This window comes from Python bivittatus, unplaced genomic scaffold (genome assembly GCF_059951505.1).
Source record: "Python bivittatus isolate LINGU-HERP-01145 unplaced genomic scaffold, Pbiv_v1 ctg000190_np1212, whole genome shotgun sequence".
Lineage (NCBI taxonomy): Eukaryota > Metazoa > Chordata > Lepidosauria > Squamata > Pythonidae > Python > Python bivittatus.
The window spans coordinates 2,299,223-2,320,003 of NW_028277042.1; the positions used below are offsets into that span (position 1 = coordinate 2,299,223).

At 42.6% G+C, this 20,781-nt stretch overlaps 1 protein-coding gene across 2 annotated transcripts in view; it reads right to left on the reverse strand.

The window, feature by feature from the left end:
* Window positions 1-1,884: 1,884 nt before the first annotated feature.
* The window catches only part of CPNE2 (copine 2), a 106,687-nt gene continuing 87,790 nt past the window's right edge, over window positions 1,885-20,781 (reverse strand). For both annotated transcript variants that reach the window (XM_088135889.1, XM_088135888.1), the window contains 6 exons: window positions 17,614-17,747; window positions 16,721-16,775; window positions 10,213-10,264; window positions 6,741-6,874; window positions 3,513-3,749; window positions 1,885-2,459 (listed from right to left, as the gene is read on the reverse strand). In XM_088135889.1, coding sequence (XP_087992015.1) covers window positions 2,352-2,459; window positions 3,513-3,749; window positions 6,741-6,874; window positions 10,213-10,264; window positions 16,721-16,775; window positions 17,614-17,747 — 720 coding nt within the window. In that variant the 3' untranslated portion in view covers window positions 1,885-2,351. The remainder of the gene's footprint in view (window positions 2,460-3,512; window positions 3,750-6,740; window positions 6,875-10,212; window positions 10,265-16,720; window positions 16,776-17,613; window positions 17,748-20,781) is intronic.

Below are 20,781 nucleotides of genomic sequence, written 5' to 3' on the forward strand. Positions count from 1 at the left end.
CCTTCGCATTAGGAGGGTGAGCTCCTGTTTCTTCCCCAGTTCCTGTAAACTCAACAGTTCGAAAACTCACGTGAGTTCGAAAACTCACGTGAGTAGATAAATGGGGACTCTCACTCCGGTGGGAGGAAAAATGCTGGCGGCGCCTTGCAAAAAAGGAGTCGGGAGCGGTAAGCGCAAAAAACTGCACGCGCCCAAAAAGGGCGCGAAGCAACAGAAACCCCGCCTCCTGCGCTCGCCAGCTGGGCTCTGCCCTAGGAAGGAGGCTCTGGCAAACCACTTCGAAACAATTGCCTTGAAAACTGCAAGGACTCGTCCAAGCAGTCACTGCAGGGTCAGCAATGACTGAGCGCAGACAAAAAAAAAAAAAAACATCCCTTGATAGAGAAAGATTAGCAAAAAGTAGACAATATCTTTGGGCCAACTTTGCTGCTATCAGCCCTCTCTTCCACTGAACTTAGCATGAAAATTAATGTTACAGTTCAAAACAGGATTTCACTTAGCGATGAAAGTAGGTGAATTTGGTAACCACAGTCATGTATATATGAACCCAGCCATTGTGAAAATCATAGCCAGAAATGCTCCCTATATCAGGAGCTGCTTGTGTGTGGCCATCTAGCAAAACTAATTGTTCTGTTAATTACCTAGGGCTCCTACTGATACCTAAGATTTAGTCCAGTTTAATTTCCCACAACACCCTGAATTTCTTGATTTACGCCAGTTGGATGGGTTTGTCTATCAGGCCACGAGAAAAATAAGGAAGGTTAACATTAGCTAAGCTTAATGTGTTGTTTGTTTGCAGGTCTGACTCCTAAAATCACATTTAGGAGAAAAGAAGATGGCCCTGATTTAAGGCAGGTAACCCTTCATCTGCTGAAACGAAACTCAGGCAGGAAAAGCTCATCTGCCTCTAGATTATATTATCATTTAATCTAAAACCATTTTTAAAGCTGTTTGGGGAAAAAATTGCCAGTGGGTATCAGGGATAGGATTTTACCTTTACTTTCAAGATCAGTTTAACTCCTGGTGACTTCCTAGATATATCCAGGTAGCTTTCTTGGTTAGTCTATGGAAGTGGTTGGTCACTGACGTCCATCAGCCAAGGTGCTGCCATTAGGGAAACCGAATAACATTTTTAAGCTGATGTTGGAAATGCTTCAAAGCCACTTATTTTCTTCGGACTAAAAATGTACAGTATGTGTTTACTCTCTACTTACAAGCTACTTTTGGAATGTGGATGAAAAGCAGAACAAATAATTTGTCATGAAATAATTCTTGGATGGGAAGAAGGAAATGCTCATTTCAGCACTATATTCTCTCTCTGCGTGTTTGAGATGAAGCATCACAAATTCTACAACAGGGCTCCTCAACCTTGGCAACTTTAAGACGGGTGGACTTCAGCTCCCAGAAGGCTGGCTGGGGAATTCTGGGAGTTGAAGTCCACCCGTCTTAAAGTTGCCAAGGTTGAGGAGCCCTGTTCTATAAGAATTCAAGGCTGAGTAGAAAGTCTATCTTGAGATGTTGCAATATTTTTTGTTTCTCGGTATCCAAGTGACAGGACCTGGGTTGGATTCACATCACTAAGCTATAATGGGTTCATTTGGTCCTTGGCAGGATGCATGAACCCAATTTCTATGTTCTAGCCCAGCATTTCCCTCACGTGGATCCCATCATCCCCCCCCACCTGCCTTGCAAATTAAACTAAGGTTGAGAGTTGTAATCTGACATTTAGGGGAGGATGTTAGCCTGCGCCTGGCGCTCTTCACAGGTGTGTGATACAACTGATTGGGACCTGAGGTGCAACTCACCTGGAGAGATCAGGCCGAGAGGGGCTGCAGGAGGCCACGGGATTTAATTGGGTCAAATCACAGCACATTTCCATGGAGATGTGAAGAGTTCAGGGTTGTTTATTAACCTGAGTATAACAAATATGTGTACATGGTATAAAAATGAACATAGAGTGGGAGAAGTACAAGTACAACACATCGAAGGATGGTCCACATGTCTTTGGGCAATGAGATTTTGAGAACTTCACTCTGGAGACCGTAAGTTCTGGTTGTAAAAATGTTCCCTCATTCCACAAAAATCATACAAAGAACATTAAAATACTTAAAAGTTGATTTGTGGAATCAAGGTGGGGAGAACGTCCTGTATTGGCCGCAGTGGGTTGTTTTGTTCCAGGAGCTCTGAGTGCAGATCCCTATGTTGCAGGTTGCATTTTGGGGGATCAGGGTATGCTTTGTTCCTTTTATTAAATCAGTTAAATAAAAAGTTATTTGAAACCACGGGAGACATGCAATCTTCTGTCATCAACGGATTTGGGATACATGCAGGCAAGGAGCAGCAGGTTAGTCCTAAGCGGGTTCCGAGTTGAGGGGCGGCAAATTCTGGTGCTTGAAGTACTGAACCACTTGCTGTGGAAGTTCTGCCAACACGGCTTTTGCCAAAGTTTCTTTGGGTGCCTGAAACAAGAAGGCCAGAGTGACAAAGGGCTGGTTCCCATGCTTGGGAAATGGTACCTTGGGAATAAACCAGCAGGTAAGACAACGTGAAACTCTTGCACCAACCATGCTTTTCAGCCAAATCTTTCTGGTTTTCAGTGGCATGATGTCTGCTGGAGTATCAGAATGACATTTAATTGTATGCCTACACGTTTTGTATCTTGAATGGAGGACTCTTGGAGGCATTAACCACCGTGAGCAATGGCTCTTTGATTTAAGAAGTGAGTGTTGTGCATGACAAAGTTCTTGCCCTCTGTGGATAAGAAGAAAGATGTCTGTCTGAAATGCTGGGAAGACAATGGGGATAAATAGCTGCCTCCTTTATTCTGACCTGGTTCGCCACAGGAGGAGATGGCAGGGGAAGCACCAAGCCATTTCTTAGGTTTTTACATGGGAATCACCTTTAAATGTTATTGTGACAGGGATCTTATTCTATGGCATATCAGCACCTTTGCATACAAGTTTCCTTTTTGATTGTTTGACCAAAAGAACTCTGTTCAATAGAGGAAGAAAAGATCCCTGCCCAGTTCCAGAACCCATCAGCATAGGACGGTCTTCTCCAAATTGGTGTTCTTCAGATGGTGAATGGGAATTCTAGGAGTTGTAACCCCCAGTATATCTGGAAAGTACCAGTTTGGGGGAAGTTTGGGTGGTACTTTATGTAACTCTATAACTGGCATTAGGAGAAAAGGGAATCTTGCTGTTTCAGCCAAGATTGCTGCATCTTTGCTGTTTATCACCTGCCAGTTCACATTTGAGGCTTCTCTGGAGTATCCCAGAAATACTGTTATTTTCCTGAAGGAAAACTGAGAAATTATGTGTTGGAGGATTTCTAAAACAAATAATGTATAGAGTAAAAACCAAGGAGGGCACTGCTATAGTTCCATCTTAAAGATGATATTTTTACAAGTTCAGCTCCTTAACTATTGACCAAGTTTTTCTTCCAGCCCACACTTCCTTCCTTCCTTCCTTCCAGCCCACACTAATGCAAATGAGGCATTCTCCTGCACTTACACTGCGGAATTCGCGGAATGGCACAAATTGGACAATATCCCGCACAGCCTCCTCGCCTGTGTACGACCGAAGCGTGCGGTTGTCTCCATCGAGAAACTCCATGGCTGCAAAGTCTGCATTCCCAACCCCAACGATGATAATAGACATGGGCAGCTTGGAGGCCTGTACAACAGCATGCCGTGTCTCATCCATGTCGCTGATGACGCCATCAGTGATGATCAGGAGGATGAAGTATTGCTGGAAAGGGAGAGGAGAGAAGAAAATCAGATCGCCCAGCAGGAGGTGGCAGGTGCATTTGTATTAGACCACCAAAGTGGGTTTGTGCATATTTCAGATAGACCATCAGAAGGTAGGAGAGATCTGTTCATAGTGGAAGCAACATGGCTCAGGAGAACAGCCCATCTAGCACATCACTGATTTCACTGGGAAGCCCAACTTAGGACGTGGATGCATGGATACTTGTCTCTAGGAAAATATTATTAGAAGGTCTTTTGCCTCTTGATTATGAAGCTATTAGGACTAGGGGCTACTAATTTTCTTCTCCTTCCATTCTTGGAAGAGCTGTCCCAGGAGGTTTTCTTGGGCATCATTGAAAGCCTTGATCTATGGGGCTCATCTTCCAATACAAGACTGACTGAAGGGCCACTGAAGCGGTGTTGCTAACTCAAGCCACCAAGGTCTGGGCAGAAGAACAGCCATAGGATTTTGAATAATTTATGGTAATTTAGGATAATTTATGTTAGGATTTTGATATTTGTTTTGGGTGTTAGCTTTCTAATTCTAAGGGAATGGTTTTATTCATTCTCCAGACTGTGTTCCAGAAAACATCCTTTCCTTCCTAGCACTGTATTATAATCAGTTATGTTAATTAGAGAATTCTCTATGCCTTCTTGTTTTGGAGCTAAGCAGCACCATCTTGTGGTCCATCTGGAACACCACATTTTCTTTTTACACACTTTTAAATACCTGTTTTATCAGCATCTTTACAGTCCTGGAATTTATTATCTTCTCTAAATATCTGCATTTTAATGCTTAAAGTGAATATATGTCCCCACCTCTATATATGTTTCTAAACAAAGTTTGATTTTGTTTCTGTCTGCTGAGATTGGTCTATCTCCCAAGGAATGAATTGCTGAATTATCTAATCACACACCTCTAGGCTAAATGGCCAGGAGGTTAAGCTATTGATATTTCATTTTGCCTGTATATCTTTTAATCACCAGAAGAGCTGCATATGGAAGGAACAGGGAGAAGGAAGAGTTGGATTTTAGCTCAATTGGCTTGAGATCTGGAGGGCTGCTACTGCTTGGAAAGCGTGTGGAGGGGAGAAACTCCAATACTAATAAGGCTCTCACTTTTGCATCCCCAAAGTCCAAGCTACTGTCTCCACCATCATCCTGGAAGAGCTGGGGAAGATGCCTCTCTCAGATCCTGGAGAACCTGCTGTCAGTTAATATAGCTTAGTCTTCTCCAAACCATTGTTGCCTCATTCCTTCTTTTAAGTTGGACCCATGGCAGTTCATTCGCAGACAGAGACTACTAAATAAAGCATTGTGTTTATGTACTATTATATAAAATTTTAAAAACCTAAGCTCAGGAAACAGCATGACATGCCCATGAGATCACTACAGGTCAGACTCAACTCAATAGAGACTCTTATTTATGTCTACAGTTTTCCAGACATAAAAGTTTTCAGTCTTCCTTTCACCTCTAAAATCTAAATGATAGAAGTGTATGTTCTTAAAACAAGAACATAAACCCTGTTAGATCAGATCAAAGAGACATTCAGTCTACCTTTCTGCTCCAACAATGGCCAATGAAGTATAAGCAAGCAGGAATGGGAACAGAGCCCAAAGTGCGTGAGGCTGCATCTTTATTTTATACCCACTTTTTTTCCCCTGACTTTTGACCCCCTTTTCTTTTTCTTTGTTTTCACTCAGCAGGCTAGGATAGGGCGCTTTTGCTACAGACCTGAAATGACTTGCTCGCAGAGGGCTTTGGAAATTAAGCCAAAGTAAGGCTGCAGGTTGCCCACCCTTTGTGATATCACAAGTCACCAGGGGAGTAAGGATTATCAAACATAATCAAAAACCCCTTCTCTAAAGACAAGACCAGGTTCAGGATTGGCAAGGAGATATCTCTTGCTGCATATAGCATTTTAGACATTTAATTATCATCATCAAACTGAAGCGCCATGCAGTTTTAATCTGATTAGCACTCTTCTGTTCTCGGTGAGACCTGCAGGATACTCCCCTGCCCCTTTCAAAGGATGTATGAATTCTGACACAGGGAGCAGATGGATGGAGGGATTTCAAACGAGTGGAGTAGCCCAAATGAAATGTGAATTAAATCACATTCTGATTAGATCCATCAGGAAGATAAGAACATGTCTCCCCATAGTGCAAATAATTACAGGGCTCAGCTGATTGTACAGGAGGCTTCTTTCTACAGGTGGTGTGAATCTGAATGAGGATCTGTACAAGGAGGACTTGGAGATGGTTATGCAACATCCAAGCAGAATTTTGCCAGTGGGCTTCTATGTCACATTTGTTCAAGACCAAACTAAGTTAGCTTCACAGGACATTGGAACTGAAGCTTACGAGTATGTGCACAGACAAATCAGAGCTATAAACCACCTTTAAACCAGAGGTAGTTGCTATTGGTTTGTAAATCTAGACTCATTAGATGCATGGCAGCATTAACTCAGGTTTGGATGACAAGGCTTTCTGGCTTACTTACCTTCTTTCATGAAGGCGAATGGATTGCATGCAGAAGAAAACGTTTGATTTGCATTATCATTTATAACATCAGGAAGGTATTTGTCAACACAACCAATATGTCACCACTCATTTCACAGTGGCAGCACGTGAAATGCAAAGCATGCTTTGGGCAGGATACAGAAAGCTAGAGACCAGACGTGCAAAAGTTAAAGCTTGAGAATATAAGTTTCAGACTTGCTTCAACAGCTCACTTGCTTGAAACGCTGGTTGCTCTAAAAAGAGTTTCCCTAAGCATTCACAGCAGAATCCAGTCAGCCAGGTGCTGGATAGCTCAAAAGACCATCCCTGCACCACAGAACAGCATTGTCTGAGAGGTGTTTAGCCACCTGGTCTTCCAGCCGCTGCTGCCCTCCTGCGTGCTCCATGGTGCCAACTTGAATGAGCTTTTGCTCACTCAATAAGGGGGGGGGGAGAGAAACAAAGAGGAGGACAGAAAAAGGGAACTTACGCTGGCGGACTCCTGTTGGGTTGCTTGGGCTGCAAACCGAGCCACGTGATTAATGATGGGGGAGAAGTTGGTTGGTCCGTAAAAGCGAATGTGAGGCAGGCAACTCGAGTAGGCTTGGATGATACCTTCGACACCTTTACAGAAGCGGAAGAGGAGGCAGCGTGAATGTGGCAATTCCCAATGGCACTCATGCCAGGCAAAATCCATTTCCATCCCAAGGGAAGCCCCCTTCTGATTGAATAACCCTGTGTTCCTCAAGTACTTTGCCTAAAATCTCTTATTTCCTTCCCTTTTTCTCTTCTATTCAGCCAGGGGTTGAGAGGGTTCATTCACCAACCCACATCCTAGTTTCCTTTGACTGACTGGCCTGGGATATTACATCAATGCAACTATTAGGGTTCAAAAGCCCTGGGTTTTTGAACTCACCCAACACTGATTTATTCAATGGGCTACAGTTAAACCATAGTGTGAACTCAATCATTATCTCCGATATTGTTGGAGCTTAGATGAAAAGGCCTCACAGACAGACATCTCTCTCTCTCTCTCTCTCTCTCTCTTTTTCCAGTTAGTTTGCATTGTTTCCCGCCCCCCCCCCCCCATGGCATTTAAAGAATCTTGGAAGCTGGTGGCCTCTTATTTTTATTCATTTTTATTTTTGTTTTCTTCCATAGTCGTAGAGGCCAGAATACATGGTTATCCTCCCATTTTATGTTCACAACTGTTCTGTGAGATATACTTCAAAGCTTGCCTTGGGCCAGGAAAAGATAAAATATAATCCTGTATTTTGATGATGACTTAGTTTGATTTATCAAGGAAACTTAATTTAATGGACTAAAAGGCTTTCCAATTTATTTCTGCTTTGGCAATTGCCCTGGAAGACTACTCAGAAAATGGATCAATTATAAGTTCATCCCCGTTCGTTACCATAATACATGAAATAGATTAATTTGTATTGTTTATTTGTTCTTTTCTTATACTGTATCTATATCCCATGTTCCCTCTTAGAACTCAAAATCATATATATAACATTCCCTCTTCCAGGTTTTCCTCACGAAAACAGTCCTGCGAGGTAGTCTGGACTAAGAGATAGTGCCTGATTCCAAATCCCCCAGGCTTCTTTTCTCCTCCCAGTCCAGCCGTAACCATTATACACAATCTGACTAGCCTTCTGGGAACCACACTGTGTTCATCCGAAGAAGTCTGGTAGCACTTTTTCAGACTAACACATTTGTTTAAAAAGCATAAGTTTTTGGGAGTTGCAGCTCCCAAAAACTTCTGCTTCTAATAAAATTTGTTAATTGGAAAAGGTGTTACCAAACTCGTTCTGATTTTGGGTTACCGTAGACCAGTGTTTCTCAACCTTTGCTGGCTGGGGAATTCTGGGAGTTGAAGTCCACACGTCTTAGTCGTCAAGGTTGAGAAACACTGCCATCGGCTAACACGGCTCTCCTCCTACAATGGGCACCCACCTGTTTGCCAGCAGAAGTCTACCTGCTGAGTTTTCTTTTCAAACCTAAATGTCATAAGGACAAGATACCTGCACCCCCAGAGCTGTCCACCCTTTAAGATTGTCCTCCCAAAGTTGAAGGAGTGAATTGGGTGAATTCAGAGAAAGAGTGCTGAGTCTTTCCACAGAAGGTGAACCTCACAATGCACCTTCTCGGCACCTGTCCCCAAGAGAAGGAATGCCCTCCCTCTCGGTTGTTAAGAAGGCCTTTAAAACATTCTTGTTCCATAGAGCACTTGGGAACAGATGGTACTAGGCTCCATCTGTTCGGTTCTTGATGGCCTTTATTTGTTGGATTTTCACTCTGGGGCGTAATAAAGAACCTTGAGTCCTTTGGGAAACAGGCAGACTATAAATATTTGTATAAATGAATCAGGAAGCTGAGCAGGACATTGGTAGCAACGGCAGCTGATGGAAGGCGGGGGGGGGGAAGGGAAACGCCGGGAAGATCAGCGGGGGGGGGCAGGTAGACCGGTGGGATATGCCCACTAAGAGCTGCAGAAGAGAGAAAGGGGGTGACGGGCGTCGGCCTTGCCCTGCTCGCCCTGTACAATCACTCGGCGTTCCCTCTGGACTTTGTTTCATGTGAAACCCAGAACAATGGAAAGATTCTGGGTTTTGCTTCCACTAAACCAAGCCCAACCATGCAGAACTTCTGGAATACACTGGTTAGTTTTGGATTCAGAACAAAATATATTTTCCTGTTTTGTGTGTATCCCTACTCCTAATCCATTTGGTTCTTGGGAAGGGATCTCTTGTTGAGATGATTAGATGTTTCCAACAAATAAAACAGAAAAAGTATGAATTGAGTCTCTGAGGCTTATTGTAGTCAAGCAAACTGCCATAACCTACTACTGTTCCTTCCTTGAATTATACTGGGATATAGTAAAAGGAACAAGGCATTCTACAATTTCAGAGCACCAATTTCCTTTCTGCAATGAGATCTTTACAGAAAAGCCACATTTTTAGAACTTGGATTAACTTTACCTGCAGTTCACAGTATTTAAAGCCATCTTAAAAAAAGATTAATTGAAATGGAATGGAATTGAATTAAAGATTAAGAAACTCTTGTGCTAGATAAACCAACTCTCAGCCATGAGGGTTAGGAACTGGAATGCTGGCACATTTGGGGTTCAGCACGCTGGGAAAGATACGTCCTCTTGTGCTCCTTAACTGCAGTGTAACTGCTTTGTGCTCCAGTACACAAATATTGCGTAATCTGGGGCAGAAGACTGACAGGTCCACTGGGCTGAATGAAAACCCCACGGCCAGATTCTCACATCCCATTAAGGGATGATGTGACTGGTTTCATTTCACCGTAGCATGTTGTGCAGACCCAGCCAAAAAGATTCAATAAATCAGGTTTATTAAATGAACTATGTTTAAAATGCACCATAGTGTATATAATGTATGAACCAAAACATTGTTATGAGCATCGAAGCACCTCTGAGATTCATGTTTTTGGAAGTTCTTTTTCATCATGATTATTATATTGTATATTACTATATTGTTCAATTATGATTATTGTATTGAATCACCAAGAATCAGACATGATTGGACAGCATCGTTATTAGCATCATGATATTGTTGTAAAACACACATAATACATTATATTATTCTGACACAGTGGTATTTGTTGAGCATTGACTAAAGATTATTAACACTCCAATGTTTAGATACCTTAGATCATTAAAGAGAGAAAAAAAAGGAAAGGTGTTATATCAGTATTAACTATGATTTAAAACGTCAGCGTTAATGTTTTGGGAAGTTTTGAATTATCCCTAAATTGTGTCTGTCTGAATCTTTTATCTGTCTTCTGAATTCACCCAGAAGCACTTTGGACCCTCAAAAAAAGCCAGTCCCTTTAGAAGGCCACTTGGGCAGACTTGTCAAAGAGCTTTTATGACTTTCCAAAGAGTTTGGGGTTTCGAGGACTCACTTTCACGCCATTGTAGATGCACTTACCTAAGCAAAAAGGGTTGGTAGGATTAAAGTTAATAGCAAATTCATGAGAAACCTGCAAAAAAACGAAAAGGGAAAAACAGATTAAATCTTGGCTTTTTATAAGCCGGAAGCACCTCTGACATCAAACCTTTAGGACAAGCCTTGGGACCATGTTCACAAGATATCCTAAACCATAGACCACAGATAACAAACCACAGTAGCTGCATTCGTACCACGTCCTAAGCCCAAAGAAACTAAATTATGACTTACCATGGTACTTCTGTTTGCTTAAGACATACAGTGCAATGCAATTTGATTTTGGTTTCACTCCTGTGGTTTGCAAAGTACATGCTATGGCTCAACAGACAGTGCAAACATCACTTTAGAGTGAATTCTGCTGGAATGCCCAATTGGAAACGAGGCTACGTTGTCATACGGTTTCGTTAATACGGTATTCAGCTCATGCAACCAATGACGACGTATGCTTGTGCAAGACTGTCCAACTCTCTGCAACTTCCTTTTCTTACAGCAAAGCCTGCACTATCCATTATACAACCAGCAGAATTTTCTTTCTTTCATCCTGCCTTTCAGCTCGGAAGCAAAATGGACCATGTCAAAATACACAAAAGATGCAGACGAAGAGAACCACAGATCAGTTTGCCAATGAGAAGAAAAATATAGGCCGTCGTCGTCGTCGTCGTCGTCATCATCATCTTTCTATTCATCAACAAATAAACACAGTACAAAGAACAGAAAGAATCACATCTTTGAGTGATATTCTCTGGAAGTTTGAGTTCTAACCAGGAATCTAGAAATTATTCAAGTCACTTCGTAAGATATACATTTGTGTTTGGTTTTAATAGTACTTCCTTTTATTGTTTTTTTAATTGAAAGATTACAAAAAATAAACAGAGTACAAAAATGCAAAAGATAAAGAATAAAAAAAAAGATAAATACTAAAGAGAATTAATAAACAATGAATGAAACTAAACAGAACGAAGAAAAGGAAAAGAACCCCCCAATGGAAGAAAAACCAGAAAAAAAATTAAAATACCAATACTAAATATCGAAGTATATATAATAAACATGCAGAAATCCCTGATTTAGTAAAAATGCCTTATAATTAGTATATTATTATCAACTAAGGAAAGGATAAAAAAAACCCTTAAAAATACTACTGTCTTGACATAAAATAGCATGAAATCTGTACCAAAGAAGAACCTATTGCTTCATTTTCTGATCAGTTGAAAATATAGTCTTTCCTAAAATGGATAAATTACACATTTCCAAAAGCCAATCCTTGATGCCTGGAATAATATCACTTTTCCCATTTGTCAGAAATATTCCAAGTAAAAATGTGTTTAATCTGTTTGTTATTCTGCCTAATGCACCATAAATTCTTTTCTATAATCTACCATTTCAGTTGTTAGATCTCTATATTTTGTAATTGTTTTTTGATCCTTTTTCCTTGATTCTGCTATCAAAACATCGACAAAAATAACTCTTTTCTTTTTTATTACTGTTATATCTTAATATCTTACATGTTGTATTCTAACTGACAATTAGTTTATATGCAAAAGTCCCATAAAATTGTAGCATCATCATTTTCAGTAACTTTTCCAATTCTGTTGGGAAATTTGGAAATGTTGTATAGATGCCAATGGATCATAGCAGCTATTGTGATACTGCTTACATGTAGTCATTCTCAGCTGTTGCATCCTCTAATTATATGACCCACAGTTTCATCCTTTTCTTTCAAAATCTGCATTGACCACTGTTTGATACCCATTGAATTTTTGATTACATCATGTTTGTAAATGCTGTAATTATTATATACAATTATTATTTTACTGTTATTAGACTTCCAGGCCTACGAATTTTGGAGGGCAGTTGAGAAGCATGGATCTAATTAACTTTAGCTTCCAAATTCAAAACAAAAGGAAAAGGAAAAAGGGGAGTCAAGGTGAATTTGCATAAATCAATTACAGAAAAGCATTATGCCCAAACCAGAGTGTCCTAACTACCAAAGGGGGAAAAATCAGGAAACTGGAAGCACCTTTTCTCACAAACAAATCTTATTAAAAAACATAGGCTTTCATGAGCTGCACTGTTTTGGCACTGAGAAACTGACTGGGAGGGGTAAACACCGGGTTGACTAAGAACCCAAATGAACTATGAAGTTGCTAACTCGCCAAACAGAAGACAAAAGGAGACGATGGTTCTATTCCCCTCTTCCCCAAAGGGTTGAGGGTTAGGAATAACTATAATTAATATCCTGGTGTATTATCAGCCCCAAAGCTCATCGCTGCTTCAACTATAATTAATCTGATAATAATTATACATTTTGAGCTGTTAAACATGCAGGAACAAAGCACTGACAGCACAGGTTTGCCAGCAGAAATTTGCAGTGCAAAAGCACAAATACACACTGAACAGCGGTAGCATTTTGCGGGGGGGGGGGCGGGAGTCACCACCGTGCCACCCACACTACCAAAACCGTGGACTGGGCCAATAGTTATGGCCTCAGCTTCACAGGGTAGCAAAGTCTCTACACTCTATGTTAACATTTATTTTTTAAAAAATTTTATTGGCAATTTTTATTACAATAGTAAAAGCAAATACAAAGTAAACTTGGAGAAAGAGAGGGAAAGAATAAAAAGTGCAAAGAAAGAAAAAGAAAATGTAAGAAAAAGAAAAAAAAATATATAAAGAAGTGACTTCCCATCTTCATCACAAGTATAAACAAATTTGATAACTCTTCACCCCTTATAAGGTTATAAACAAATATCTCTTCGTCCCATAACCCACCCCTTATCTATAGGCAAATCCATAAATCATCAAACCTTTCAGTCCTGGTGTCAGCAAAAAGCCCATAAAGGATTACCAAACTTATCCTGTCCATGTGAAACTTTAGGGGAAGCAAACCCACCGAGCATTTTCCTACAGCCCCGCCAGACTGCTTCTCACTCTTCCCTTTCAGGAACAGCTGGAGTTCCAAGATGTTCTTTGACATTTGCAGCACAACTCCACTGTCTACTGTCTTACTCCTCTCAGTCCTGTGAAAGCATTGCGCAGCACCATAGCAACAGGAGCATCGGGAGAACAAAGCAGGATCTATCCATTCCTTATCTTGAATGTTCATTTCCTTTTATATGCTGGTCCCGGTCACACGGTATCTGAGTTTGGGTTTTATGACGTGCCACCCATAGAAAACAGGAGACAGCTTATCTTGGAGGTTATGCAAGGGGCAAAAACTAAGGGCAACCGTTCTCAAGGGGATATCAAGTCCTAAAATGTGAAAATGTTATATCTATAGGCACATTTCAAATGTGAGTTGTCAGTTGTCTTCAACCTGCTGAGACCTTCAGCTCAATTATAAGTTTATAGGTATAGGAATGCTATAAAGCTCTGAGCTGCCTGGGGTCTCATCTACCAGCTACAGACCAAGGGGCCGTAATTCAAAAGAGCCAGTGATGTGGGAGATGTGGATTACTACAACATGCTCCACTGGGATTGCTCTTGAAGACCACACGGAAGCTGTAGCTGGTGCAGAATTTGATGGCACAGGTAGTGATGCTCCTGCTACATTATGCTCCTGTAACACCACTACTTCATGAGTCCACTGGTTACCAATAGGCTTCAAAATGCTGGTAACTATCTATAAATGCCTTCACAGCATAGGGTCTAGTTAACTGAGCGACCATCTGTCTTCCATAGTTTCTGCCCTCTACAATTGGGCACAGTTGGCATGTTCCGGGTCCCATCCATTAAACAGGGTCATATGATGGGACCTAGGAAGCGGGCCTTCTCTGTTGCAGTTCCCTGAAACAACATCCCCCAGAGATCTGATTGTCCCCCCACCGTGACCTTGTTCAAAAGAGCCCTTTGGAGGCACCTCTGTTCCGTATAACAAGTAATGTGTTGTATTTGTGCGTGTTTCTGCTCTCCCCTTGTGTTGCACTGGTGTGTGCAAGTGTGCATCAGGATGCACAAGGCAGGGTGCATACACTCTACATCAGGTCATGTGACTAAGGGAGGAGGAAGGGGCTTGGCATGGAGGAGTTGGCACATTATGAGCCACTGCCCAATTCCCTGTCCCATAAGGATGCATCTGAGTTTTTTTTCTGGAATGTTTTTCTCTACAACTCCAAACCACATCTGGCCTGTTTTTGAACAGGATCTTTCCTTTGCTGGTTTCCTCTCCACCACCAAATTTGGTCTCATTCTGCTATGTTACTGGAGAGTAAACCTGCTGACAGATGGAGTCCTGAGTCTTTTACATAACTTCTTTCCAACATTCTGTTGGGTTGGAAAGGGAAAAAAGAGACTATTCACAGCTAAGTTAGTAGCCTGTCTGTCGTTTGAAGGGGTGTTAAACAAACGATGCTTTTACCCTTTACTCTGTCAGGTTGCAAAGCAACGAGTTCAAATGACAAGCAAAGATGATGGTGAGTAAACACCAAGAAGCAGGTACAAAAGATCTGATAACAGAACAATCTGCCTCGCTTATTGTTAATTCAGATTAACAACAATACACCAGAATTGTGATAGCAGGGAGTCTCTTCCACCAGAAAGTGAGACTACAAGACTGCCAAGTTTCCCTCTAATTCTTTGATTCTATGTCTGTATTCAGCCCAACAGTTGAACTTTTAAATACTGCCCCTCCTGACATTTCTCCTTCTTCCCAGCACCAGTTAATCAGATAGCAAATGTCTCTTACAAACTTTGCCTGATAATTTGGATTTAAGATTGAAACCAGCAGCGTTAGTAAATAAAGACAGAGCCTTTCTTCTGCATATGGCAAGAAAATGAACATTATCGTTTCAACACATTTGGGCAGAAAGATTTCCTATCTTAAACCTTCAGAAACAAAATAGCACATCAGCCATCCTTCTTTCCTTCCACTTCATTTTAAATTCCATTAAAATGTCAGGAGCAACAAAGTGGTCACCTTCAGAACCAAGACAGTGACTGCACTCATTGCAAAGAGGAAAAAGACAGGCAAAATACCGTTTAATGCTCCAGGGAGGGGTGAGTCATGCCTTAGCCGAACCTCACATGCTTCTTCTTATCATTACCATCACCATCACTCCTGTGCAGAGGGTGCCTGTTATGCCAAACCCTCATCAAAATGGCAAAGAAGCAGTCAGAATCAATTGCACATTGATTTCTACCAGAAAGCTCCGCCATTAAGAGAACAGCCAAGACCTAAAACTGAGGTTTTACTATTCAACCCTGGCGCCGCTGTACAAATGGATTTTACAAACTTCACTCTCTGACTGCCCAAACAGGGAGGCGAAATAAATGGGGAAGACCACAGGGGGAAATCTAATCATTTTCTAAAGACTGAATTCCCCCTTCACCTTTGGCCTGGAAAAAGCTATGCAACCCAGTTCAAGAGGGGAAGGGTGAAAATGAAACTTTCCAGACATTTTCTTAGAAGTTTTAACTGAGTTCTGCCCCACGTATTGTTAGCCCTCCGAGGTAGTCCAGACAATAAGCACAACTAGGAGTACCAACTTGATCTTTACTGTAAGGTTACAGTAACAGAATCTTGCAAGACTTGAGAGTATTTCTCCCCTCTCTCCTTTTACTCTCTGGAAAATGAGGGAGGGTCCCCTCTGAGACGCTTCCCACGCCCTCCCTCCTTCTGTGGGGTGAGACACCTTTTGCCTGATGGTCGCCTTGTCTGCAGCTCTTCCTCCTGTCATTCCCACATACCATTACACAGATAAACCTGGGAAACCCAGCCCTATAAGGTAGACCAGACTAAGAAACAGGGACCATGTAGGCCTAAAGCTACTTTTATTAGAATAGCCATAGTGACAGAATCTTGTAAATCTGTATGTGCTTCCTCCAGCACCAAATGTATTTCTTCACTGGTTATCCCCCCCTTTCCTACAGGCACAAAATACAGCAATGCATAGCACTCCCTCTTCCAATTTTCCCCACAACCACCCTGTGAGGTAGGCTGGGCAGGATGATAATGGCAATCAGACAAAGACCTAACAGATGCATTTCCACAACTTGGTGAATGTGTTGTGGTTTGGCATGGTGTGTAAACCCAGGTTGTTTAGTTAGGTTTTGATTCCATATATTGTGTAGAACCCTACTCCACTAGGTTGAGTAATCAGGTTAAGGGGTTGTATGAACGTAGCCCCTGAGAGGCTCAAAGGACTGAGACAATGGCCTCTAGGACTGAGTAGGGATTTGAACCTCAGTTTCCCTATTTGATGATGATGACGATGATGATGATTCTATTAGTCTAGGATATTGACTTAGGTGCCCTCAACCTTGGTGCACTTTGCAAAGGTGTGGAATCCAGTTCCCAGACTTCCCCAGCCAACCTGGCTGTTGCTAAGAATTCTGGGAGTTGAAGTCAATTTACCTTGGTCAGAACAGCTCTCTGAGTGCTGAAGGACCATCCCCTTGGCTCAGGACCAAGAAGGAACCACTGAAAGTCTCATGCCACCTAAAGATGCACAAGCAGTCAGCACGAAACACTCTATGGCCAATGGCCTCTATTTACCTTCCAGTCTGGTGGTAGTTGAGCACCAAATCCCAAGGCAGGAAACATTTTGTCTCTGCAAAAGAATCAAGAAGAAACAGAACAAATGTGAGAGGCCCAGGTGAGGAAATGCACTTTGCCAGTGCCAGCTTCTCCCATCCCTAATAGAAGTGTGCAAAACATCTTGAATCCGAGCACTCTCTATTTGGAACCGGCGTGCAAAATGCTTCATCTCAACTGTGAAAGCAACCGCCAAGGGCCTGAAGGGCTGTTTCAAGCTCGGTTTTCAAGCCACATCTGAAAATGCTCAAATCAGCCCGTTTGCCACTCAGAACTGATGTTCACATAGAACCTTTTTTTCCCCCAGGTCTTTCCCCAGGGTGTTTCAAAAACCAGAGTGGTCTGATGGAAACATTTTGCACATCCCCAATCCCTAACTCTAGCGCAAATGCCGAATGATGAATGGAAGAAAAATGGAGATTTCTGCAACTTAGGTAAATGCAACAAGTGTAGGAATGGCACGTTTCTTTCTTTTTTTCTACCATCATAAGGACTAGAAACTTTAAAAGAACCCCATGCCCAGCCCTAGTTATCTTACTGACTGGAGGGGAAGAGGGACTGTGAACAAGTCAGTGTGTGATTTAAGAAGACCCTTCTTGGTTCAGAATTAAGTCCATCCCATTTCTTGGGTCTGACTAAATATTTTTGAAACACCACCAAGAGGGCATGAAGATAATGGCTTTCTGCTGGCTTTCTCTCCCCCACACCCATCTTTTTTCTTTTCTAGACACTTCAACTAGACTAATTTTGGATATGAAGGCTCCATTCAAGCGATCATGGCTGACAACTCTTCGCCTAAGGTTTTAAACACATACCCGACGCACTCTTTGGGTGACCTATTCCGTGCCACTCACGTGTCATAGTCTTGGATAATCTGCCCTACTGCCCAGATAGCTGAAAGGTATTCATTTGTCCCCATGGGGTTAATGTAGTGCAAAGATGTCGGATCCCGAGGATTTCCATTGGATGCCGTGAAGTCAATTCCAACCTGCGTGGAAAGATGGAAAATAGCCATCATTTTATTCCTGAAATTGCTCTGTGGGAAAGGCAAGGCTGGCTGAGAGATACAGCGCTACTGATGAAAATGAGAAATGCCCCCTTCTCTTCCTTTGACCAGAAAGTCTTGTATGCTGAATTAGAGGTTAAACAGGATCATTCAATACAGATCCCCGCTGTTTGATCTTTTCATCTCAAGAGCTGGCACCCAGTTGGCTGACTTCATCTGGGCCCAGAAGCTAAGCAGGGTCAGGACTGGTTAACATTTGGATGGGAGACCACCAGGGAGTACCAGAGCTGCAGACCAGGCAGGTAAGTTGAAGAACACCCTGGAAAAAGGTCACGCTACTGAAGCCAAGGTAACAGCACCAATATGTCCACAAAGAAGTCGAGCTTGACTTGAAGAAGACTTTAAGTGCCCAGTTAGGTGGCCACAACCAGGTGACCTTATTTGATCTCAAAAAGCAAACAGGACTGAACTTGGTCGGTCCTTGGATAGAAGATTCAGTCCTGTAGGCTATGAAAAGCAGCTTGGAAGAAGGCAGCGTTGTGCCATTTCTGTGTTGTTGGGAAGGAAACGACGCAAAGGTGCCTGGAAAGCCGTCAGGAGTCGAATCGGACACTGGGGAACTCAGGAAGAGGGCAGCACAAAATGATCCATTCACCCCCTAAATTCACCCCTTAAATCCATTCCCTCCCTAAACTCTTGAACTAAACCATGCCTTAGTACCCTATCCTAACCCAGCCACGTTTCCGCCCCCTGTGCCTCCTCCTCTCCCTCTCCTTCCCCTTCGGGTACTTCAACTCCCAGAACTCCCCAGCCAACCCTGCAGGGGAGGGTGCCGGCGTCTTCACTCGCTTAAGCTTCCGACAGATGCCCAGCGCCCGCTTTTGCCTTTGGGGCTGCCCTGCAACTGCGCCATTATGCAACAGTCCGCACTGCACGGATAACACATTTGTGCTCGAGAATCGTTCCCGTCTCTATGGCAACGCTTCCTCCCTTTTCCCTGCGTGTCTCATTAAGCCAACCCAACAAATAAAAATTGAAGCCCCACGTTTGTGTACACGGCTACAAAACTCCTGCCTGCTGCACCTCGAAAAAGTAGTTTGGGACGAGGGGTTGGAGGGCCAAAATTCACCCCTTTGCTGGGATACCAAGCCAGGATCCAACCTGAGGGGCAATGAGAGGAAAATCTTCCATTGCACGCACAGGAGAGATTGGCAAATTTTCCAGGGAGAACAATGCAGAAGTTTTAATTCCGAATCTCGTTCAAATTAGGGCAGGATCCCCATGAAGCACCAGAGATTCTCTATGTCAGTGTTTCTCAACCGTGGCGACCTGAAGTCCACACGTCTTCAAGTCGCCAACGTTGAGAAACCCTGCTCTGTATCATTCAGATTTTTTCCCCTATTTTCTTGAGCCCAAGAAAGCAATCCCTGAAAACAAGCAAGCGCAAAGCCGGGGATATCTGCAGGATAAGTCAAAGAAGTCCAGATGGCAGCTGTGATGGTGCCATTGACGCTCCACCTGATTTTTATGTGCATGGTCAATTCTAAAAGCACGTTTGTAAGGTAGCCAAACCAAAATTTTGTTGGGAATGTTGTCAGTGATCCAAAATAATGGAAGCATCTTGTAAAGCAAAGAACCACGTGTTCAGAAATGGGAGAAGGGTTTTTGGTTTTTTTACAAAGTGCCAGGGGTGTCTGCAGGACGTGGTCAAAAAAAGTCAAGATGGCAGCCACAATGGTGTGATGGAAGCTCTGTTTGTTTTTAATCTGCGTGGCATGCTTTGATTGCACTGTCATGCCTGCCATGTTGACTCTTTTGACCACACTCCACAGGCACCACCACAAACTGCCATGAGTTCTTGGGCCATGATCAGAAACCATCCCCATCCTGGAATGATGGCAGCCGTGGGATTCTCAGGCCGTTTCTGGAGACAATTCCTGGCAAAACGATTTTGTGGCATCAGCAGCAGCAGCTTTGAAACTATAAAAGGCAAAGGGTTCAAGTGGGGAAGCCTTCTAGTTTAAGCCAGGGAGATGCATCTTATGGCTGCAGCATTGGAGATAACTCTTCGGGATCATTTTGAAGCTCCAAGAACCTTTCATAAAATCCAGCAATGTTGAAATCAGCAGGAAGCATCTGGACACAGTCAGGTATGGATGAAAGGCAATGTTTCCTTCAAGTCAGGCCTGACTCTTGATGACTTTATGACACATCCATGATAATAAGAAAATGGTTTGCGTCTCCTTTCTTCTCGGATGGTTTTCAACTTCTCATCTATAGCTCTGATATTCCTTGGTAGCTTCCCATCCCAGTATTTTCTAGGCCAGACCATGATTAGCCTCTAAGCTCAAACTAGGTCTACCAAAAGTTGGGGGATAAAAATGAGAAAATCCCAGCCTAGCACAGGTAATGTGCCCATTTTTCACCATCATCCATGGCGACCCTCATAGCCATGGAAAATGTTTAAGTGTGGTCCACAACCCCTTCAAGCTGCCAGCCCTGGGTAGAAATAATTTAAGGGCACCTCTTGCCCCAGATGGTTCAAATAATATCAATCCCAATGTCCTCCCCCCTCAATTGCCTACCGTTTCATAACGGGGGATACAGTCATATATTAAATTCAGCTGTAACGTAACCTTTCTTTGCTTCAAGATTTGGGGCCCTGGGTCTGCCCAGGAGGTTCTCCCATCCAAGCTGAACCTCAATTCTTGGTTTGGTCAAGAAAGTTTGACCGAACGCCTTCTTGGGACAGGGTGTCCCAAGTTAATTAAGAGTGAAAATGTCTGAAAGAAAATTTGGATTTTCTGCCTTAGGCACCATCATGCTTTGTTCCACCCCTGCTTGTATGTGCCTAATTGGAACATAATTCTTCATTTGCTTAAGTAAAGGGGTTACCAAGGAAACATGCATAAGAAGTTGTAGCAAAAATGGTTGATGTGTTTGAGAGGAAGCAAGTCCAGCCTGGTTGTGGGTTTCTAGGCCAAATAAACTGAGTTCACTGGTTTGCTGCATCACT